The 24,243-nt window shown below is 49.3% G+C and overlaps 1 protein-coding gene across 2 annotated transcripts in view; it reads left to right on the top strand.

Annotated features, from left to right (window-relative positions):
* TTI1 (TELO2 interacting protein 1) overlaps positions 1-22,458 on the top strand; it is a 46,364-nt gene extending 23,906 nt beyond the window's left edge. Inside the window, exons 3-8 of one of the 2 annotated variants that reach the window (XM_039227190.1) lie at positions 213-422; positions 3,354-3,502; positions 6,044-6,184; positions 8,148-8,352; positions 8,610-8,697; positions 21,733-22,458. In XM_039227190.1, the coding sequence (XP_039083121.1) occupies positions 213-422; positions 3,354-3,502; positions 6,044-6,184; positions 8,148-8,352; positions 8,610-8,697; positions 21,733-21,916 (977 nt within the window). In that variant the 3' untranslated portion in view covers positions 21,917-22,458. Of the gene's footprint in view, positions 1-212; positions 423-3,353; positions 3,503-6,043; positions 6,185-8,147; positions 8,353-8,609; positions 8,698-9,184; positions 9,583-21,732 lie in introns of those variants that run through there. The other variant, XM_039227191.1, reaches the window with a different exon arrangement.
* The last annotated feature ends 1,785 nt before the right edge of the window (positions 22,459-24,243 follow it).

Genomic DNA, 24,243 nt, shown 5'->3' with positions numbered 1-24,243 from the left:
GGGCAGGAAGACACCTGCCGCATCGGAGGAATGGGAAGGTGCCCAGTTAATGGGCAGCTGGGAGTGGTTGGAAGATGAGGTTTTGGAGAAACAGAGGGACTAGACCACGTGGGGCCACACAGGCTGTGGCAGAGAGCTTGTTCTGCTTATTGGGTAACAATGCCAATTTATTGTCCCTGACCACGGTGATTGTTGTAACACTTTACCTACAGCCCAGTGGTTCCCGGACACAGGTGATCTCAGGCGACTCCAAGAGCAAAGTGCAGGGGTGGAGGGAAGTCATCTGAGCCAGAGACCAGCAACTCCTGAGAAAGGACTCGAGATTACCACCACAGCGGAAGACTTGGAGCAGTTTTTGCTGAGCTACCTCAGAGAAAAGGATGTGGCAGATGGAAATGTCTCAGATTTTGATAATGAAGAAGGTAACTATTTATTTTGACTTAGCCGTTTTTTTTTTTTCTTTTCTTTTTGAAGCAGATTATTATAAGAATAAAATACCATTACAGGAAGCTTGGGAGTCAGAAAAGTCCCTCAGCCTCACCATGCTCAACATAAGCATCCTCATTTTCTGTGTGTGCGATCTTCTCCCGTTCTTTTGTGTCACAAACCTATTTTTATGTGGTTATGGCCACAGTTTTCAATGCGTTCTACCCTTTTTGCAGTTAGTTATATAATCAGCAACTCTCCACGTTGCTATAGAGTTTTCATAATTAATGTTTTAATAGCTGCTACTAAGTATCCATCCCCCTGTGACCAGTTCGGGTTGCTTCCAGCTTTTCTCTCTAACAGCTGCAGTGGATGATTCTGTGCACGTGACCTTTTCCCTTTTATTTTTTTGCATAGTTCTTTATAAATCCCAGAAGTGGGATTTCTGGGTCAAGGATATGAACATTATTTTATGCTTGCCAAATTGCCTTCCCAGAAAGGTTGTGTCAATTTCTACCTTCCGTTCAGTGGGACGGGATTAACACTGGCTGTACCACAACCTTGCCGACGTTGGCCATTCCTCGTTTCACTTCTTGCTAAGTTAATAGGTGAAAAATGGTTCTTGTTATTTTGCTCTGCATTTCTTTGATTGCAGGCAAGGTTGACCATCTTCCTAGCTGCTTCTTTCCTAACAGTTTTTTTCTTCTGCCCGTTGTCTGTTCATATGCTTTGTCTATTTATTTATTGGTGGGAGGAGATCGCAGTGTTTTTCTTAGCTATTTATACGATAAAAGAGAAGGGAGTTCAGGCTAGTTGAAGCTCTGGCTTGTTGTTTTATTCACAAGCTCAATCTGGAGCTTCAGGTCACGGAAGGATTAATAAATTGTTAGAATCTCCTCTGCAAATATAAAACGCCAACTCATAATGAGCTTGGTGGTCTCAGAACTATCCTAAATCGAACTGAGTCCCAAATTAGTTTGTTAGGTTGAAACTGAGCAGAGTTCTTTTTCCTTTTTGGTGATCTCTACTCTGAGACTGGTCAACTGAAGCCAGTAATTCCAGGATAACAGGAAATTAGTAGTTCAATGCAACTAACTACAGCAAATTCCTTCTAAACAGCAGAGAAGCATCACAGGCCCCCGATAATGATTTATACAGAATTGAGTCATTGCCTTCCCTGAGGGCAGTTTTCTGATCAGAAGTCTATTATCAGGCCTTTTCTTCTTGGTTTTATTTCTTAAGCCGACCCAGTCTTTCTTTTCCCAACCTGCATCCCGTACCCAACCCCAGAAACCCAGGAGAAGGGGAGGCATCATGATCCCTCGTAATCCGGATTTGCCATTCTTGCTTGAAATTCTAGCATTGTCCGTGAATCCATTCTTTTACGATTAGGATCTTCTGGTTCTAGTTGATGTTGGCTAGGAGCAGACTGAATGAATCAACCTTTCTCTCAGTAACGGAAAAATCCACATCCCTCAAATAACATTCTGCAGTAGGTGAATTTCAAACAACAAATCCTCCTCTGGGAAGAAAAGCACAGCCTTATCATTCTTATAATTATCATTTGTCAAGTACACACCAAACACTTGGCATTATAAAGAATGTCTGGACTGATGTTGGTTTGACATGTGTTTTTTGTTTTAGTCACAATGAAAGCACCTCGCGTATCTGAGGTCCCTTTCCCCAAGAAACCCAAGCACTCTACAAATGCTTTTTCATTTATCTTTGCAGCATCTGGTAAAGACATTGTGGCCTGTACTATAAGATTCTATTTTTTCCGGCAGAGGAAACTGAAATGGGGAAGAGTGAGGGAACAATGTTCAGCTCAGTGGACATGAGCGCAGCTAGTGGGGGCTTGGGCAGGGGAAGCCGGGGGCTGTAAGTAGATGAAGGAAACATTTCCTGGACAGGGATTTTGGCCTGGGTTTCATGCAACTCCCAAGTCTTTTTTGTTGTTTTAATTTACAAATATATGCCTACCGCATGCAACACAGCACTCTAGGCAGTGAAAGAATGATAATAGATGGTGACATTCATCTTATTTAACTCTCTCAACAAGCAAATGAAGTGTGCATGCTTTGTACCTTTTTTCCAGATGAAGTGATGCAGGATGAGGGGGTTGCTAGCTAACAGGTGTGTAGGCAGGACTCGAACTGACCTCCTTTGACCAGACCCCCTACCCATGTATGACACCAAGCTGCCCTGCTATTATCTCTCGTGCAGCATCAGTAAGGCCTGATCTTGGCCATCAAAAGGCCTTAACAGGCTGGTGGAAGACATTCGAGTCCTTTAGTCAAAGAATGAACCAAGAGGAAAGAAAGAGTAAAGGGCAGAGCAAAGCCAGCCGAGGAGCTACCCAGCCTCAAGGCTCCAAATTAGAATGTTGCTCTCTTGTGTTTTTATTTTAAATATTTATTAATGGAAATTTAGAAAAGAGCGAAGGCTTTGGAAAAAATTTGAAATGCTATATGATATCACGACCCCATCTCTCTTAGTATTTCATTGTACTTCCTGCTATGCAAAAATTTATATAATAATGCTCCCACTGTGTATGCAATTTTATATACTGCTTTTCTCTTTTTAGCACAGTATTTTTTTCCTGAACATATTCCCTGGTTGTTATACGACCAGGTAAACACAAATTTGGGGACCCTTGTGATATGTCATTGTATGGATGTACCCCCCTTGAGCGGCCATGGAGGGGTTCCCCCGTGCCGGCCCCCCCCCCCCCCAGTTTTTAGGTAGTATAGTCAATTCTGTGGTGAATATCTTGACTCCTAGTTTGACCCGCATATACGTGCTTTCCTTGGAGTCAGTTCCTAGACGTTTTCCCTTGTGAATGCCGTTCCCATGCCTGAGGTGGGGAGAGTCAGTCAATGTGGGGCGTCTCTCGTAAAACACTGTCCCTGGTTGTGCTTTCTTTCCAGAGGAGCAGTCAGACCCTCCCAAAGTGGACGAGGGTGACACTGGTCCTGATGTCGAGCCGCCACTGCCATTGCAGGTCCAAATAGCCACAGATGTGATGGAGCGCTGCATCTACTTGTTGTCAGATAAAAGTCTGAAAATCCGCTTGAAGGTCAGTGAGCAGCTCCTTCCCTGCGTTTGCAGCAGCAGGACTCAGGTTTGGTCTGGTTGGCAGTGACCGCACGGCTGACCAAGAGGCCGCCCTTATCTCCTGGTCCACGTGTGGTGGCCAAGAGGTGGCCTCAGGAAGAACTTATCTGTGGGATGACAGCCTTACGTCCTTCCTTATCGGCTCAGATGCCTAAAGGGAGCCAAGTCCCCTTTCTGGAATTAGAAACCACAAAGTAGTGGACAGTCGTGGAATCTCCAAGGGAAAGGAAGTCATACGCTTTGGAAGGGATATCATTTTCTGGAATGACTTGATGTGGGATGCAGGTTTTAATCCTTGGACGTGGTCATTCTTCCAGCTTGACTCCGGCCTCTATCTGTTTCCGTTTCCATTTCACACTTCTTAGTCTTATATCCTTGTTTGCTTTGCTGGCAGTGTCCCAAGCAGCATCCCCGTCAGCAAGGACTTAAAGTGTGCAGTACCAAACCAGGACGGTGGGGCGTGTGCAGGTGGGGACAGGGCTTTCAGAACCACCTGGGAAAAGATCTCACAGCCATGGGAAGACAACAGAGCCCGGCCCGGCCCTTCCCCATCCCCGAGCAGGCCTGAGAAACAGCTGCCTCAGTGGGTTCCTGTTGGCAATGAGAGCACATTGCGCTGCTTGGGGCGGTGGGTGAGGAAACCCTGATTCAGGATTATCTCAGATTCGTTTTATTTCCCCAGAGACACTTCTTAGCATTCATCTCTTGTCCCATTCAGCAGGTACTCTTGGAGTGCCTACTGTATGCAAGGCTTTATTTTAGATGTCTAGGGGATACATTAGCAAAGCGTCTTCCCTTTCACGGAGGCTTTGTAGCAGCTGTATCCACACCGTAGTTGTTGGAATCAGACCCACATACCTGAGTTCACGTCCTGGCTCTCCCTGTGCAACCTTGAAAAAGTTAATTCACCTTTTTAAGCTTCCATCTCTTCTGTAAAATGGATGTGATGGTATCTACCTCACTGAGTCGTTGAATATAAATAGGAAAGAGTGGCCTCACACACACATTCATTCACTGAATGTTTATTGAGGCCCGCTGCAGGTCAGGCAGAGGGGGTGTGGAAGCATATGACACCAGCATCCACGTCTTCATGGAGCTGCCCGTCTCTGGTGGCGAAGGAGGCAGTACACACACACATACACCTACGAGGTGAGGGCATCTCTGAAGCTAATGGGCAGTTTCTGTGATAGGAAACAGTAATTCACCCATCCAGTGGACGTGCATTAGGAGCCTGCTCTGTACCAAACCCTGTTGAATAAGACACAGCTTATACCCTGATTTTGACCAGGTCATCGGGGAAGACCTTTCCTGCCATGGTGATAGTTGAGCCAAGGCTTAAAGGCTGAGATAGAGCCAAACTTCCAAGGGGCAAAGTCTGGGAGATTAACATTCCCAGAAGGAAGGAGGAAACGTAGATCTTAGAATCCATGACTCCCAACCTAACTTGCCCAGTTGGTGACGGAACTCATGCTCAGAGCCAGTAATGGCAGCGCCATTGGCCGGTTACGCTGCTGTCCACTGCACACCGAGGCTCCTCTCACCCTCCTGCCTGCCTGCTCCCCCTGCAGGGCAGGGCCTCTTTTGTTCTTTGTTTCTGTTCCAGCGTCAGCGTGACCAGCACAGAGTGGACACCAGCAGGGTTCACCACTCCATGTTGGCAGGCCTCCCTCTGTCTTACTCAGACGTGCTCCTTCCCGTGTTCTGGAGGGCTGGCCCGTCTCAGGGAGGAAGGCCCACACTGGTCATCGTCGTGACCCCTGCCAGCGGCACGGAGGCAGGCCGGTGGTCTTCAGTGCGCTCTGAGCTGTGGGAGATCAGGAAACGTTTTTAGGGAAGGCAAAAAATCCAGTTTACATGTAGGCGACCGCGAGCCTCTCTCCTGAAGTGGACTTGTATCTCGGCTGCCTGCTTGGCCTCTCCATTTAGAAGAAAGAGAACGTGACCTCACCCAGCTTCTCAGCGTGCTCCCTCCCCGGCTCCTGCCTCACCCAGAGCCACCTGCACCTGCTCAGTTGCCAAGCCAGACCCCATCAGCCCCTTGGGGCAGATTCCTCTCTTTGTTGCCCCCGTATGGCGTCTGTCAGGAGCTCCAGCCATCTCAGAACAGACCTCAAGGCCTTTCGCTCCTTTGGCACCACCCTGTGCTACATCCCTGTCCTCCTCTCAGGGGCCTGCTGGCCTCTCTCCCCCTCCCCAGGCCCCTCCCCACCCCGTAGCCAGAATGACCTTTTTAAAACATGAATCGAATCCTGGCACCTTCCTGCTTAACCCATTCTGATGGCTCCCCACCGTACTTAGTACCAAATAAGAAATTCTTAACATGACACCTTCACAGTCCAGCCCCCTCCTACCCCGCCGTCTTGCTGCATGGGGCCCTGCCTTAGTTTCCTAAGCCCTACAAGCCCTCCCTCCTCAGGGTCTTCCTCATTGGCTCTTTCCACCTCTAGGAACTTCTAGGAATGCTCTTCCTCCTCTGCGGAAATCACGTCCTCTCTTCTTTCAGGTGTTGGATGTGCTGGATTTGTGTGTGGTAGTTCTGCAGTCCCACAAGAACCAGCTCCTTCCCTTGGTTCATCGGGCCTGGCCCCCACTCGTGCACCGACTCACAAATGACGACCCCCTGGCAGTGCTCAGAGCCTTCAAGGTACGGTGCTGCTGCCCCACCCCTGTCAGTCGTGGGGGCGGGGGGCAGGGTTAGCACAGCTCCTGGCGGTGTCTTTGCGGATGGTTCTTTTTATCATGATTGCAAGGTCATGTACCTTGAAGAGAATACAGCAAAATAAGAAAAGCACAAAGAAGAAAGTAAAAGTCAGTCTTATTTTGAATTTGAAGCAGAGGGAAGTAGGAGATGGAAAGGGCTGCCGGTATTTATGGAGCTCCCACGGAGCTCCCACCGTGTGCCTGGCATGTCCTCCCACACAAACTCCTCTCCCTACAACAGCTTGGCGAGGTAGCCACTACTCTCCCAGTTTTTGACACAGGAGGAAATAAGCTCAGAGAAGTTAGAGGATTTTCTCAGGATCACGTAGCTAGGAAGTGATAAAACTCAAATCTGTGAGTTTGTGCCCACATTCTTCACACCGCACTGGAGTCCAGGGGAAGGGGCCTACGTTCTACAGTGGGCATCCTCTGCCATCCAGTGACTTGGGGCAAAGCCCAGGACCACTCGTTTTCAAGTTGGCCTCAGGACCATGCGTTCTGCCTTCCGCACAGTATAGTTGTCAGGGAGAAAATGGGACTATTTCGTGAAATGCTTTGGAAAGTTAAAAGCCATATATGTATGTCAGGTGTTACTCTCTTGGCTTTGTCTTATATCAGCACACCTATTTTGGCTTATTTATTTATATCTTTCCTTATTCCGACAAGCACTTAGGGCGACCTACAGAGAGATATTTATCAGGGCAAGCTAACATAAATTAGGAGCAGGTGTGTGAGATAAGGCCAGGAGAAAGGATGCGTAGGGACATAGCAGGAAGCCAGAAATGCAGCTAGTACGCTTGGCGAAAGTATTTTGGTTTTCTGTAAGATTCTCCAGCGTATTCTAGACCAAAATATTAGCTTACATTTAAAACATACAAAATTGTCAAAGTTGTATATTTTTTTCTAAAGCCAAATATTCAAAATCACACACAGACACATACACAGAAAGGGGAGGAGGGAGATTGAGGGAAGGAGGGAGGCCTTGCTACATCTTCTTCGGATGTGCTGCTTTCCTTTGTAGAAATTAGTAGGTAATCCGAAGTAACGGCAAGCGTAGGAAAAGAGGAAAATATACACATGCTGGGTGTGCTCTGAGGCTGTTCTTCCACTCCCAGACACCTTGATGGCATCTGGGGTCTGTAACGGCTCGTGCAGGCCAGCTAAGGGACCTGAAATAAGGGCCTTATTCTCTGCAGAGGCGGCAAACACTCTCTGTGCTGGTTATGCCTTGCTTACCAATTTTTAAAGAAATTCCTATTATCCCGTATATTCAGCCTTGTGCAGCAGGGCAAAACGTTTCAATATGTTCTGCTAGAGAAAGTTTAAAATGAGGCGTGCAAAGAAACCGCCTGTCATGGAAGACGGGACAAGGGTAACGTACACAGGAAATGGTGCGGTGGGATGGGAAGGGCCCCGGCGTGGCCCTGACCCCTGGGTCCCTGCCACGACTCAGCCGCAGGGCCTCGGACACCACTGTTCTCCCGGTGCCGGCGCACAGCAGCTGGCCTCACTGCTTGTGTTTGCTCAGCTAGCTAGAGTTCAGAGCACAAGTCTGTTCTCAAGGCATGTTAGGAAGAGTCAAGAGATGATCTATGTGAACTGCTTTAAGCTTTTTTTTTTAACCAAAAAAGGGAGGAAAATCAAGGTATTAATCATACTATTCATCCAACCCAACCATTCCTTTGACTCATTCCCCGTGTAATCTGTATTTATGGATAGAAGCAGCCATGCCTTGGGAGCAGAGACCTCCGAATTCATAACTGTCAGAATCACAAACCATGGGCAAGGAATTAACAGCAGTAATTCTATTTTTTTTTTTTCCAAGAAGAAATTGAATCACCAGACATTCCCTAGCTCTCTGCTGCCGTGGCAATGTGCATTCACCACATTGGGGGCTGTTTCTGCAGGTCTTGGGGACCCTGGCAGGCAAGTGTGGCGATTTCCTACGGAGCCGGTTCTGCAAAGACGTCCTGCCGAAGCTGGCCGGCTCCCTCGTCAGCCAGGCTCCTGTCAGTGCCAGGGCTGGGCCAATTTACTCCCACATGCTGGCCTTCAAGCTACAGCTGGCCGTGCTGCAGGGCCTGGGCCCTCTCTGCGAGAGCCTGGACCTGGGTGGGTACCCGCCTCTCCCCCAGCGACACACGCCCCGCATTGTTGTGCTCCGCTCCTGGTCGCGCTCCCCGCTCTCCTTTTGCGTGCACATCCTTCAGTCTCACTTTGGCCCCATGTCCCTCCTCCTCCCCCCTATCTTGGTAGAGATCCCAGGCCATCTCACCTGGCCGCTCCAGTTCCACCAGACAGCAGTTGGTTACTGCTTGTCCCGAATGAAGTCTGAGGGCCGATGCCTGTTTTGTTTCTCCTCTCCGCAGGTGAGGGTGACCTGAATAAAGTGGCTGATGCCTGCTTGATTTACCTCAGCGCCAAACAGCCCGTGAAATTACAAGAGGCTGCCAGGAGGTACGTCTGCTTGATCACCCGCATCTCTTTACGTTTGCTCTAAATTATAGATGATTTGCTAATGGCGAGCAGAGGCAAGCCGTTCTCTGTGCGTTTCTCGCCTCGCTCCTCTTGCCAGGTTAAGATGGTTTCTTTAACTGGGCCAACTCTAGAGATGGTATTTTTACTAGATGCATTTCTCTCTGCAAGTAACCTTTTCCACTGCTGCAGTGTCAGGCATTGTCAAAGGGGCAAAAAGCAGAGAGACGGTGTGCTGGAGGGGCCATAGCGCTCTCCTGGCGGAGAGAGGTCTGCTCCGAGGCCCTCCTCCAGTGACCAGCTGACCCTGGCACCTCTCTGGACCTCGGCTCCTTTGTCTGCACAGCACAAGCGTTAGGTTACCGATCTGACTCCACGGGGCGTCTTCACAGCCGTCAGGTGTTCTAAACCCTTGCATGCTGCGTACAAGATGGGGTGTGTGCAACAGACACATATGTTCCTTTTCCAGGTAGAGTCCACCACATCCATCTGACTGTGATAGGAGTCTGGGAACCAGGAAATAGTAAGAACCACTTGACAAATGGTTTAAAGGGCCTTTTCTGGCCCGAAAATTATGTGATTGTAATTTCCAAGAGTTTTGCTTGTTCGAAAATAGCTGTGCCGCCTCCAGTGGGAGATGCTGTGTCTCGTTCCTTGAGTCCCAAAGGGTGTTTCTCAGAAGCTAAAACTGAGCACATCACCAGTCCCCAAATGTACCATGGCCCCCTCTCCCCACCTCCCCATCCACTGGAAGAAAGGGGCCGGAGTAGACTTGCCATCTCCTGGGTGTCTGCAGTGAGAACAAAATCTGGCCTCTCTGGCCTGGCACTGTGTATTACCCTGGGCCCTGCAGCTCCGTGGCCCAGAGCAAATAAACAATCCCTCCCTCTTCTCAGGCTTCTAGAAACGTGTCCCTGAGCTTCCTTGGTGGGGTAGGAGTCATCTCATTCTGCAAAGGGCTGCAAGGCTGCTCAGACTGTGAAATGAGGAAGGCTACTTGCTCCGTTATAAACCTTGCACTCTCTGGGAGTGATGGAAATATCCTTTTGAATTGATTTATTGTCCTTTGCAATTTTTTGCTCTCGATTTCCCCAGTTCCCTTTTTTCTTTCTGTCTCTTCCCCGTCACTTCCCCTAGGCCCAGAATCAGTCATGGTTTCTGGAGCACAGGGGCGCATCCCAACCAGCTTCTTATCCTCAGACATTCTTGTTCCTTAAAGAACCAACTTAGGGTGAAAATAGTCTCCCCCACCCCACCCCCGCCCCACCCCTGGCAGTGTCCCTAAAGCTAATGGTGCTGACTTCAGGCACAACTCAAGAACGTAAGAAATTCATCCTGAAGTAAATCCTTCTGCCAGCCTGTTACAACCAAGAGTCACAGCAATCTGACTTGCACATTCTCTGCTCCGTTCTACTTTTCCTACACCTACCCCATACCTATTCTTCAAGTTTAGACCCATCAAACAGGCTAATATTCACAATTCATTATCTTTTCATTTCTAATTTTCTTTTGTGCCGCTAAAAGCAATTAAACCTGGAATTGGACCTTGCTGAATCTTGAGTTGGTATTCAAGGTGCCTCTGGAGGAGGAAAATGCAGCCAGACCACTTGACTGCAGCGCCTTTGTTTGCTCTACTGCATTCCATTCGGGGTTGAGTCAGATGACCTCCCTCTTGCCAGGCTGGTGGGGGGGAGGAAGTGCAAGGTTGATTGGTTCACAAACACATCGTCTGCAAACTTATTTTGAAGTCAGGGGAAAAAAACAGCACTGTCCTTGATCAGGAGCTGATGTGGCATCTTGATTCAGAAATTAATAAGCTCTCTAAGTGGGAAAAGAAGGCTGAGATGATGGGAAACCTGGCCTCTTTGTGAGCGTCCTTACTGAATCAGGGAGAGAGGCGGTGGTGGGGGGTGGCACTGACACACTCATACCTGCAGGGACCGATGAACCAGGTCCCCCAGCTCAGCAAGTGGCCCTATCTTCCATTCAGTTGTCTGTCCTTCATTTTCCTCTTCCCTTGCACCCTCCATCCATTCCGCAAGGGAAGCCCGTCCACCTAACTTGCAGAGTTTCTCTTCCGACTATCTACGCGTCTTCACCTCCGAGCCGCCAGGCCAGGCCACCCTCTTCTCTTATCTGAACAATTGCAGAAGCTTCCTTGCCAGGCCCCCTGCCCACTCCTGCCCCTCTGTATCCCCACACAGCAGGCACTGACCCCCGCCACCCACTCATGGGAGAAGGGAAGGCCGTTGTGTTTGTTGTCAGGCCCCAAGGGGAAGCCCTGTAGCCAGAGGGTAACAGAAACCCAGGCCTCAGCTTAGTGTTCAGAAGAACCAGGAAAAGCCGGAGCTGTCCACAGATGCCCCGACGCCTGGCTTCCTTAGAGCCAGTGAGATTCTGACGTGGGCTGGGTGACCAGCCTCATTTGGAAGTGGCCCCTCTGTCTGGCAGGGCTGGTGAGGAAACAATTGAGGGCCGGTGGCTGCTCTGAAAGGAGATGGATGAGCAGCCATATTAGGGGTGGAAGAATTTTCCTTCTACTAGGTTCTTTTGCTGGTCTCATACTTGATGTAGGACAGATTAATGGGAGAAAGACACATTTTTTTTAAAAATTTCATCCAGAAGGGAGCCTTATAAAAATGTGAGACCCAAGGTCAAGTGGGGCAGTTGAAGCTTCTTTGCCATCCTGAGAAATGGCCCAGGGGCCGGGGCTTCCCCAGGGGAGCAGGGTGGTTCACAGGTCCTAAGAAGAGCAGGTGTTTGGCAATTGGGTGTTTGCCCTGCTGTACACACGGGTTATTCATATGAAAAGTGACTTCTGGTAATAGTTCTCTTTCTGGGCCAGGCTCCCTATTCAGATTCTTTTAGGTGGTTAACGGAGAAGTAAAAGTTTTTCTTGAATCTGCTGGGTCTTAATTGCCTTCAGTCCTAAGTCAGTCAACCCACACCCCAAAATGGCACATTTTGGGGCAGCCTTCACATGTCTGTGGGTCCAGCAGGTCAGGGCTGGGGCGTCTGAGGAGGGGCCTCCCTAGCGTTGGCATGGAGACAGACTTAGCAGTTCCTGAAAGTTCCTCTTGTGTGCGTTATGGTTAGCTTTTTCCTCCCTCCTGTTTGCTTCTCCGGGCTCCAGAGAATGACCAAGCCTGTGTTTGCTTTTTTAATTTGTCATATTAAATAGAGCCTTTGTGGCAGGCTTTTACATCCAGGCTGTAAACTCTAGAAATGGAAATTGATCAGGGGGTGGTTGATATAACCAAGGCTGTAAATGCTAAGAACAGAAATGCCATTCCAGTTTAATGCTTTTATCTAGCGAATGTGCCTTGTAAGGAGGAGCATAAATCTTGCAACTTGGGGGAGGGGCGGGTGGGGGGTAGGGGTAAGGTAGAACCTCGCCACATGTTACCACTAGGTGTCACTGTTAACTGGCTATGCAAGAGAAAATACCAGCTTCCCCCCCCCCCCCCCCCCCCCCCCCCCCCCGCCAGTCCATCTAGTTAAATAACTTCAGTGGGTAACAAGTGAGCAAATCCTGTTTGGGGTGTCGGAGGAGGGGTCAGCTTACTACAAGTTGTAAACAGGGCAGTGTCCCTGAGGGGAAGCGATAGATTACAGATAACAGGTCCTTGCCCCCGCCCCCACCACGGCAGAGGCAGACTCAACTGATTTAAATTCCCGAGTAGCCCCGGAAGCCTCTGAGATCTCTCCCGGCATGCAGTGGGCCTCCACAGTTCTGTGCCTCTCTGACCATGGAGCTTTTCCTTCCCATACATGAAAGGAATCTGAGATGAGAGCACATACCCCAAATTTCTCTGTTTTTCCTTAAAGCCTGTACATGCTGTCAGCCTGACTCAACTCAACTCCATTAAAACCGCACTCCTCGGGCCTCTCTCTGAGCGTCCTCTGAGGCTCCCTGTCTTTTGCAGGGAGGACTCAAATCATCCAATAAGCCTTCTGCCCTGGGGTGAACAGGAACAATGCCTGTTTTGAAAAAGATGAAGTCCATCTCACCATGGAAGATGAGTGCTTTTAGGCCACTTGGTCCTCACCCCCCAGTCCTGCCTCCGCCCACCAACCCCAGGACCCAGGTGGGGATGTGGGGGTCCAGCAGGTAGTGACTGGCAGGCACACCTTCTGGTACAGGCACCGAATGCCGCAGTCCTCTGTGTGGTGGTGGTCAGGGAGGGGTGCTGTGGGTGGGGGTCTCCCCCAGCCGCTCCCCCTGCATAGCCATTGTATATGAGGGCCCCGGGCACCAGCCTTGGAGGCGGACACACCTAGGTTCACATCTTACTGACTCTGGGACTTTGAGCGAATGACTTGGTTTCCTTGTGCCTCATTTCCCTCCCGTGTAAAGTAAGGGCGGTGACAACACCTTCCTCCCCGGGCCACTGTGCACAGGAGCTGACATTTACACGTGAGGGAGACTGCTCAGCGAGTTCTGTCATCCCACTGACCAGCTGAGGAGCTGCCGCGTACCAGGCACCGTTCTAGGCCCTGACACTAGAGGAGAGGCAGAGAGAGGCGGCCTCTGCGCTCACAGGGCTTGTGTGCTGGGGTATGTTTGTGTGTGTACGCATGCCTACGTGGGGCACACATAAACACACCAAACATATGACACCTTGTATGTGCGTTCTGTACATTCGGGCATGGTGTTTCCTGTTGTAAGTCTGCTTCATCTTTACTGAACTCTGAAGAGAGTTTATTACCCCAGAGTGGTCTTTTCATGTTAATTGTGCCACGTCCCTCTGGCACCCTCTGCGTGAGAAGTCAGGACCAGGTTTCAAGGTTCATTTACTGGCTGACTTCCCTGCTTTCTTTCTGGCAGTAGGATCCCAGCCCTTCAAAGAAGCAGCCGGTGCCTTCAAACCCTGGACAAACACAGCCTGGCACAGGCTCGTTCATTTCATCCCCGTCAGAGCCCAGCTCCTCCCTTTACCCACACATGGGCCTATTATATTTGAACAGATCAGGAGCCACCGAGGTGATCCGTTAGTTCAGCTGAGCTTGAAATTAGCAGCTCATCCCCTTAAGTGTTGTGGGCAGTTCATTTGAGCTTGGGCTGCAGAGCTGTTTCCCCCTTGGATGGCACCCAGCATGGAAATGAGGGCATCCCCAATATTCTTCCTTTTGACACTTGATTAATAGTTAACAAATCCAGACCCAAGCAGTTAGCTTTCCTAATATCCATCTTTTGACGGGCATTGCTGCTTTTCTTTTCCAGGCTCATTGTTCTAAAAATACACTCAGATCTGAAGCGGTTCACTGTGCATATATAGGCCTGATCTCCTGGTGTCAAAGATAAGAGACATCTGCCACGCAGATTATAAACAAAGTGGATTGCTGGGTTTCAGATCTGAAGGCGGGGACCTCCATGCTACTTCAATGAAATGCTGCCAGTCCTTTCCCTGCTTCCTTGGCGTTGTCACGTGATTGATGATTTACCGGGGTCAACCATCTTGCCACCCGGTGGGAAAGGCAGGTGTGGGGCGTGCCTGCGCGTGTGCACACCAGCCGCCCTGGGTTGGGATCCGGGATCGTCTGCAGAGTAGATCTCACATACCAGCTTCCCTAGCAAACGAGAGGGAAGCTATTTCATCACTTCACAGGGCCCGTGGTCTGTCCTGAGCACCGGAGAGGCTCGTGTGAATGTCACGATCTCAGTACTGAGTAAAGTAGCCAGGAAAATGGTCTTGGTTATCTTACTATATGTGTGTTTATTCACAAAAAATTTTTTATTAACAAGCCAAGTGTGCCGTGTCGAAAGTTGAAAGATTGCAGAGGTGAATGCTGAGTTAGAGTGAGCCTCGTGCTGCTGCTATGTAGCAGCGTCGCCTTGGGTGAGTCACGTCACTTCTCTAGGTCTCTCCTCCCTCACCTACGAGACTAGGGCGGGCGTGTCTGTTACCTTCCACCCAGACACGTTATCGCCAGGATTCAGTAAACTCGTGCATATTATATTCTTGAGCACAGAATATCAGCACATGGGAGAAAATAAGTAGTGGTTATTAGCCTTATTTAAACTTCTTCCTGATTCCGAAAAAGACCAAGGGTGTTTTACCAATTGAGTGTATGCAACAACAACAACAACAATAATAATAATAATAAAAGGAAAAGCACAAAGTGACGCCAGGGCTGAGGGTCACATAGAAAGCGCACACCTGGAGCTCTGCGCCCCAGCTGGGGATGAGCCTGAAATGTGCTTCTCTTCCAACAGACCGAGCAAGAGGGAAGTGCCTATGTTGTGTGACTTCCAGGCATCCCTGAAATAAGAAAAGAGGGCTTTGTAGAAAGAAGCACAGCTTTCCTTAGTCCTGGACCCTAAGAAAATTTCTCCGTGGGTCATCTTAGAAGAACACTGAGTACTGTTGTGACTAATATCTCTAACGCCCTTGCAGTGAGTACACAAGTACACTTCCTAGAGCTGTTTCTTCCCTGCATCCATCAGCAGAGGCTGCTGGCTTAGCGCCAAAGTGTAGGTTCCAGGAAAATAGTCGGGGGGGGTGGCTGTGGGGAGGGGAACAAAATAGGTAGTCTGCTACAAAAATGTCTTTATCCTTCAGGTTTGCATGTTCAGGGGGCGGGTGTGGGGTGCTGAGGAGCAGGGAACACCGCATGTGGCCTGAGTCAGACCCCTCGGTGCTCTGGCACAGGGCCGCTTGGAAATCTGCACCCAGCAGCAGCGCCATAGCTGGGGGGCGGCGGGGGGGTCCAGGCCTACAGGGAGCCTGGAGGCAGGAGAGGTGGCCAGATGGAAGGGGCTGCTTTTAAATCCTGCCCCAGTGGGATTTAAGCCCTTCTAGATTCTGCCTTAGTTTTGAATTGTCTGTAACAGATTGGTCCTCTCAGTGCCATATCTTTTTAAAATTTTTTTTTTTTTATGTTTTTATTTATTTCTAGTAGAGAGAGAGAGACAGCGTGAGCAGGGGAGGGTCAGCGAGAGAGGGAGTCACAGACTGAAACAGGCTCCAGGCTCTGAGCTGGCAGTCAGCACAGAGCCCGATGCGGGGCTCGAACCCACGAACCGCGAGATCATGACCTAAGCGAAAGTCGGACGCTTAACCGACTAAGCCACCCAGGCGCCCCTCTCAGTGCCATATCTTTTTAAATATGCACAAAGCCATGGAGTCATTCCACTGCATTTACGATACTTTGTCTTGTGGTACTTTGGGGGTACGATTAGCATTGTAAGCTTCTACTGGTGTTTATGGTTTTAAACCCCGTCTCCGTTGCATTTAAATATTTTGATTATCGGTCTCTGTGAGTATGCGAGATGGAGTTAGATCGATAGATGAATGCTTCTGAACAGGTAAATATAGTTAAGTCTAACGAGTACATATAGCTGCAGAGGTAATTGGTAGTATTTATTTGGAGAGTAAATCGTTGCTCCAAGTCATAATCCTCCATTTCCAACATTTAGAAACAAAAAAACGACCTCCTCGCAGGAGAAGATAGCTAAATTGAATAGCAAGAAAGGACAGGCTTGAAATACTGGTTAACCAATGAACCGAGACCCATTAGAGTAAATTACCGAGATGGAAACATCACCCCACTGCTTGTTGGCTAGGACACGTCAACACCCTGAGCGTCCATTTGTTTAAAAGGAAACACACAGCCTCATTTGTAGCATCAGCATGTACTGCGTCCTGGGAGAAGAGGTGGCCCGAGAAGAAAAGGTGCGGGCGGGGCTTCTGGCAGCCAGGGAGTGGCCGGGAAGCTAGGATGACTTCGTGGGTGTGCCAGCTCTCCGCGAGCGAGTTTATTTTCTGATTGCGTTTAGTCCTGGCCATGTAAAGACAGCCTGTATCCTGTTCCTAAGGAGATATCCCTGAATAGCTTCTTCAGAAGCCCAAAATAAATAAATAAACAGATCACAAAGCCACAAGTTCTTTACCACCGGCACTTATGCAGACAGCTCATGAGAGCATTTTATAAATCCAGAAAGAGACAAGGAGCAGCAAATCCCTCAAGCAAGTAATTGACAGAGAAAGAATAGCCTGTCGCCCAGGAGGGCTGGGAGCTCCGCAGTTCAGTTACGGTTTATTTAGCTCTGCCGGGCCTCGATTGGCTGGCGGCTTTCTAGAGCTTCTTTAGAGCAGATGTTGTCCAGACTGAGCGTATGCCCTGTAAAGTGTGTGTCTGCAGCAGAGGGCTTTCTTTGGGGGGTTGCCATGTTTGGTGGCAGTAAGAGGCCACGACCCGTTGTCTGTGCTCGAGGACCACCATGGGGCACTGGGGCTGGCAGGAGCCATAGAACCGATGTTGACAGAGAAGCAGCTTGCCCGTGCCCTCCTCGAGCCCTTCCCCTGCTCCACCCCACGTGGGGCGCCTAGTGTAGCCCTCTCCACAGTACACCATAGGCCTCTGTGCTTAGTCCGTTCTCCCTGCCACATGGGGAGTCCCGAGGCCAGAGCCTTTGCCCATCCATCTTTGTATCCCAGGCACCCAGTCCAATGCCTGTGCTGGAGCAGGTGCCGGGAGACGTCTGGCAAACCACAAGGAGATGGGCCCCAGCCCCTGCTGCCCAGATTCTGATAGCACATTTCCTATGTCCCCAGGCCGCCTCTCCCCCTGCTTTGTCACTTGGAGCTGTCCGCTATTGATCATAAAGGAATGAGCCGCTTCTGTTGGTTTGGTGTCTGGAGTTTATTAGGTACTTGCTGATGCCCGTCAATTGTAGATAGGGCTGGAGTGCGGGGAAATGGCTGCCTGCATGAAGCGAAATTCAATAAAACCGCATTTTAAGTGAAAAATCAGTATAAACACCAGGCTTCTTTGCCATGGAAACAGAGGTTGCTTAGAAACTGCCTAACGGCAAGTTCTAAATTTTTTAAAGTCAAGTTATCATTTAAGCTACACGGCCCTACAGGTTATTGAGAGATAATCACTCGCCTCAGGACACTCGGAGGCATGAGGCACAGCTGAGTGCCTCCCGAAACTCTGGGGACCAGATAATCTCTTGATAACTGTGCTCCCTGGAGCCACTGATTTGGGCCTAGGGGAAGGAGAAGGAAATTTTTGTTCAGGACTTAAACGGTGTACATATATTTTTTTAAGAGTTTCTCTCTGGGTTTGAAAAAACACGGAGCTGGCCATTTGGCATGTTCAGCAGCCATCTCTGCCACATCTCACGATGTATTGGGAACATTTTCCAGGCACTTACCCCAGTCGCTTCAAAGCAGAGGTCCTGTCTTTGTCTTCTGGCTTTGGCTTGTGCAAAAGGACCTTTAAGGTCTTCAGCTTTTGGCTCTTCACTTCCTGGGAGCCCCTCTCCCCAGCTCAGGACAGGCAAGAACCGGCCCCAGGACAAAGTGGGTCCAGAGTTTGGAGCGAAGCTGGGCCACTGAGCTCCCAGACAAGAGCTGCTGGATCTCCGCTCGCCTCCCAGGGCCTTAACGTGAGCAAAGTTCAGGTTAAGAACGTGTCAGCGTTTAGAGTTCAGCAGGCTGCATGTCTTTGGCCGAGCAAGCGCACGGCTACACCTGCTAGCACCTGGCTGCACAGCGTGGCTCTCGCTCCCCACCCCCGACGCGGAGGGCAAAGAATATTGCATTCGCTTCTTCCTGAAAATAACGGGCAAAATTAGAACACTGTCGGCTGAGAACTGGGACCCCCACCAAGTCAGTAGGAAGGAAATTACGAGTGAAACAAAAGACAAATGTTTTGCCCTTTTCAGAGTGTCTGAGAAGTTTCCGTGGTGTGGCGGTGCTGCAAGGTTGGTAGTGATAATTATTCCTTAGACACACACATACTCTCTGGAAGGAACAGTGTTTTCATTATATACTTCAAAGTGTTTTCCTGCCCCTCATCTCCTTAGAGCCTCGCAACTGACCTGTGACGGGGAGTGGGGGCTGTGATCATCTTCCTTTGGAGAAAGAGGAAACAGGTTCACGGAGGCAAAATAACTTGCTCCAAGCCACAGAGGCAGGAGAGGGAACTTGTATTGCTGCCTGCCATTCGGGGGAGTCTACCCATTTAAGAGCTAAGAAAAGAGACCCAAAATAATTCTTCCAAGAAGTTGGCTTTTACTTAGTAAAAGAAAGTGAACTTCGTACACACGTTTCCTTTGCCTCCCTATTAGCATTTTATTTACAAGTTCTCACAGGGTCAGGTTAAGCATCTGACTTTGGCTCAGGTCACGATCTCGTGGTTCGTGAGTTCGAGCCCCACGTCAGGTTCTCTGCCATCAATGCAGAACCCACTTTGGATCCTCTGTCCCCATCTCTTTCTGTCCCTCCCCTGCTCGGCCTCTTTCTCTCTCTCAAAATAAATAATAAACTTAAAAAAAAAAAAAGGGGGGGGTCTTCACAAGGGCAAAGAGAGTGCTTCTTTCTTTGTCCTCTCCTGCCAGAGAATACAACATCTCCATTTAGCATGTTAAAAAGGACTCAGAATGAACATCACAACGCCTTTGTGCCACACAAGTCAGAGCCGGGCCAGGGCACCACTTTGCTGGGCGTTGCCCAGATCAAAATACCCCTTAGTGCGCTGTGCTGTAGCTTGAGAGATTGTTCTAGTCCTGGAAGGGGAAAAAAATCATAGGAAACCTTTTGCTTTCTGACAGTCTTTGGCACCAGGGAAAATCGTCAACTGTGTCACATGTAAATAGAAATCAGCTTCCCATTTTTGGTGTGGTTTTTTTTTTCCATAATTTCCCTTGCCACTCTAATTATCAAAGATATTCTTGTTTTTAAACAAAAATTGTCTCCCACGCAGGCCCCATCTCCTTTCTGCGGTGAAGTGGAAACAATGAATTAGAATATTCTAATCACTTCTCCAGCAACCACTGCTGATATTGTAAGCACAAGATTATCCTAAGTAAAGAAAACTTAAATTGTTTAGGCACAAACCAGACCAAAAAAAATGTTCAAAGGGCCCCCTCCCATCTGCCTACCTTGCCTCCTTAGCACATGTCTTTTAAACCCGAGGAAGGAAGCAAAACTGGCTTCCCCAGAGTAAAACCCAGATCCCCTGAGGGCACAGGTTTTTCAGATTAACAAAATTAAAAACAGAATTTAGCTCTATTTGGCAAGGATTTAAGTTCCTATTTGATGCCCAGCAGTATGGGAAAGGCTCCTAGGAATGGTCATCAAGAATAAAATGTGATCCATCAAATACATACTGTCTACCCTATGACTTGGTAGATAGGGATCGCATGGGCTAGACGCTGTGTAGGGCTGGATCTATGTTTTCTCATTTAATTTTTTTTTAATTTTTAAATTTCTTTATTTTTTTTATAGTTTATTTATTTTTGAGAGACAGTGCAAGTGGGGAAGGAACAGAGAGAGAGGGAGACACAGAATCTGAAACAGGCTCCAGGCTCTGAGCTGTCAGCACAGAGCCTGATGCGGGGCTCGAACCCATGAACCATGAGATCATGACCTGAGCCGAAGTCGGACGCTTAACTGACTGAGCCACCCAGGCGCCCCTTAAATTTATTTCTGAGAGAGAGCGTGAGCAGGGGAGGGTCAGAGAGAGAGAGCGAGACACAGAATCTGAAGCAGGCTCCAGGCTCTGGGCTGTCAGCACAGACCCCGATGCGGGGCTCGAACCCACGAACCATGAGATCATGACCTGAGCTGAAGTCAGATGCTTAACTGAGTGAGCCACCCAGGCGCCCCTGTGTTTTCTCATTTAAACCTCAGCAAAATCCTGGATGAAGTACCTCCCCAAGTTATGGAAGCAAGGCATTTAGAGACTGAGGGCAAGACAAGTTGAAAAATCTCCCACGACCACATAGCAGTGCCGTCTGCAACGTGAATCCTATTGGTAATGTTCCCTAGTGCTTCCTTGGAGGTGAGCAGCTGACCCCTCCTTCAGATCCTTTTACAGAATGTAATTTTCCAGAGAGATATATCCTTTTAAGTATTAGTGTACAGTGTAATAAACCACTTACTAAATATAAGAACCTGTTGGCTGAAGTATTTGTTGAGAGTATTTGCGGTCCCAGGTGCCCAGGGTATAGCAGGGAACCCAGCAGACATGGCCACTGCCCTCAGGGGGCTGTACTGTGAGGAAGGGAGATGGTCAGTGGATAGTAAGTGCTGGGAAGGGTATCCTGAAAGAGAAAAGTAGGGCACAACCACCTAAACAAAATGGTCCTGGAAGGTCAGCCTCTCTGAGCACGTGGTATGTGAACTGAGATTGGGGGCGGGTGGCAAACAGGGAGCTGCCCAGCTCAGGAGGACCTCCTCCTTCCCGAGATGGAAAAGCCAGACTCAGAAGCACCGCGCCAGCCAGGTGGGTGAAATTTATACTTGGACTGGCCCGTGCAGTGGCCCTGGGCACGTGGTTGATCATTCAGAAATGGGATATGAGGAGATAACGAGGCAAGGGTTGTGACCCCGAAGTTCAGCCTAAGTTGAAGAGCCTCACCCTTGGTTGGCATATGGTGTTAGGTGGCCCTGGGCCCCTCAGCTCTGTCCCTGTCATGTGTAGGGCACCAGTGCTCTGCCTCTGCCAAAGGTCACAGGGCTGAGCTCAGTCAGTTCCTGCCTCAGGAAAAGCACTAGATCAGATCCCTTTATGAGTATGTCCAGAACACCAAGAATCCTTGGCTCTTGGTGGCCAGAAGAGGTCAGCCACCCAGTCCAGCAGCAGGCTGGGGGCCTACGATGAGCATCTGGCGACGCAGGAGTGGGGGTGGGCCCTGTGAGCTTGGCTTGAGGGGTGGGCCTGTCCATTTCTTTGAAAACGTCTGCTTGACATCCCAGAACTTAAGTGGATTCTTTGCCCGGAGCTTGTTTGATGTCAATATTGTTCTGCTCAGACTAATTACTTTTCTTCTCTGTGTCAATGGATATGAAACTATACACTCAGGGACCATCCTCATGGCCCTGTCTTACGAACTGGAGTGGTTTTGCCATGTTCTTCGAAGGGATTTGATATCATCATCAGTTTCGTGTCGCATAGCCCAAGAAGCAGCCTCTCTGGTAGAACGCCAGCCTCTTCCCTTCTCCCCCCTCCCCCGCCCCCGTGTCGTGACCTCAGCCCACCATCCCTTCTGTCTCTCCACAGTGTTTTCCTCCACTTGATGAAGGTGGACCCGGACTCCACCTGGTTTCTCCTGAACGAACTTTACTGCCCAGAGCCGTTCACACCTCCCCACCCCAGGCTCCACCCCGTGCAGCTGCAGGGGACTGCAGGACAGGGCAACCCCTATGCGGCCAATGTGCTCCGCCTGCTCCAGAAGCTTCAGTGACCCCCACACACCTGGATACGGCAGCCTCCCCAGGCCCCACACATGGCCCTGACCCCACCCTGGCCCGAGGCGGCGGCGCAGCAGCAGAGAAGACTACAAAGGTGGATTAGACAGCCGATCGATTTATAAATTGATCGATCACACAACTGCTTAGAAATTGGATTGAAGGAAAGTAGCTGACTGTTATTTATTTATATTTCATACCTGGTGTTTTCAAATGACATTGTCTGGCAGCTCTAAGGGCTTAACTCCTTCGAGTACCATCCCCGAGGCCCCAGCTGCCTCCTAGGCCATCCCCACCACATCCCCCCACATCGGAGAGCCTCAGGACACGTGGAGGGGGGCTTCTGGCATGCACCGGTGTGTCCCCTGGGCTCCTGCCGACCATGTGGAAGTGCCACACATCCAAGTCTTCAGAGCACAGCCCTGCATCACAGATACGTGCACGCCCTCTCCAACAATGAGCTGGAGCCAACTCCTTGTACCTAACCTGTTATTTGGAAGGAAATGAAATAAAGGCACTTCTCAGATGAAAAGTATGATCAAGAGCTCACTTTAAAGTTTGTTATTTAAATTGGGCGATTTCTAAGAAACAAGTTTATGTTCTTGAATGGATAACAAGAGCCGTGGTATAAAATCCAAGCAGCACAAAACAGAAACAGTGGGAAGTCAGTGTCCCCTCCTTGTTCCCCAGACCTCCGGTTTCCCTCTCCAAAGACAAACACTCTTGACAGTTTTTTGGACACCTGCTCAATAAGAGATTGATTGTTTTTTACTATTTATTATAGTATACAGCAAGCCCCATGTACTCTGCACATGGCCAGCCTTCTTTCATTGCTACCCTGTCCCATTTACCTCCACAGCCTGCCCAGTCCCTGGAGTATTTTGAAGCACATCCCAGATCTTATCCAAATCTTTTTTTTTTTTTTTTTAAGTTATTTTTGAGAGAGAGAGACAGAGTGCACATGGGGGAGGGGCAGTGAGAGGGAAAGAGAGAAAGGATCCCGAGCAGGGTCCTCGCTATCAGTGCAGACAGAGCCTGACGAGGGGCTTGAACTCACCAACGCTGAGATCATGACCTGAGCTGAAGTGAAGAGTTGGATGCTTAACCATCTGAGCCAGTTAGGTGCCCCCAACCTTTTTTTTTTTTTTTAAGTACACAACCCCAGTATCCTCATCACACCTAAACAAATCAGCAGTGGCCCTTTTCATGTTGTATGCAGTTCAGTGTTTACATTTCCCCAGCGCGTTGAATCAGGATCCAAATAAGGTGTATACATTACTGTTATCTGTATGTCCCTTCATAAATCCCTTTTAGTTTATAGATTCCCTCTCCACCTCTCTCTTCTTCTCCCAGTAAGTTTCTGTTGAGGAAACAAGGTCATTTATCCTACAGCATTTCCCACAGTCTGGATTTACTGATTACATCCCCGTGGGGGTCATTCCACAGGCTTCTCCTGTCACCTGTATTTCCTGTAAATGGGAAGGCAGAACAGGAGGCGCGATCCAGTGTGATTGTTTTTGTTTTTGTTTTTGGCAACACTCCTCCATAAGTGGGGTTATTTACTTCCATCGGGAGGTGTGTCGTATCTGATCTCTTACGAGACTGGCAGTCATTAGTGGTCCTCGCCCGATCCTCTCACTCATGCGGGAATGCACAGTAGTGCTGTTCGGTCCCACCACGCCGGCTTGCTTTTAACTAGAGTACTTGTGTAAAGGGAACCTTCCCTTCATCCACCATGCAGTAACCTTGAGGGAGTTCATGTAGAAAAGGCAGGATAAATACTTGATTTTTTTTTAGCTGAGGGATTTAAAACACAGATTATGTAAATTTAGGTACACAGCCACAGACAGACACACACACGCACACACAAATGTGCTGGAGGATCCTACAAATGATGAATGCTTCCTCACCAGATGCCTGGTGAGACACCATCTAGATAACTCCTCCAGGGATACAGATAATCCCCAAGCTCTATAAAACCCAGAAGGCAGTTGGCATGGAGACATATTGGAGCAAGGGCTCCCAGCCAGCTCTAGAGAGGCCCCCTCATTTCCTTTTAGGGCCTCCTCTGCAAGGACAAAGGATGTCCAGCTTGGGTCTAGGTGGCAGCAGCCTGGCTTCTGGTCTCTGGGTCATCAGGGGCCCTCCCTCTCTTTGAGCTTCAGCAATCCCGCCTGCAAAGTGGAGAGAATGAGTCAGAGAGAGAGTTTAATTTGCCAGATTCTGGGTCCCTCCGGGGGGAGCCTGATGACAGAACCCCCTCTTCCCCATCACTCCGTCCTCCAAGCCCAGTCAGGCACCATCTCATCACCTGCGGGGTCTG

Source organism: Hyaena hyaena, unplaced genomic scaffold (assembly GCF_003009895.1).
Source record: "Hyaena hyaena isolate Hyena2069 unplaced genomic scaffold, ASM300989v1 scaffold_25, whole genome shotgun sequence".
In the NCBI taxonomy this organism is placed as follows: domain Eukaryota; kingdom Metazoa; phylum Chordata; class Mammalia; order Carnivora; family Hyaenidae; genus Hyaena; species Hyaena hyaena.
The sequence above is the reverse complement of the archived record's forward strand: the minus strand, read 5'-3'. Positions and strand labels throughout refer to the sequence as shown.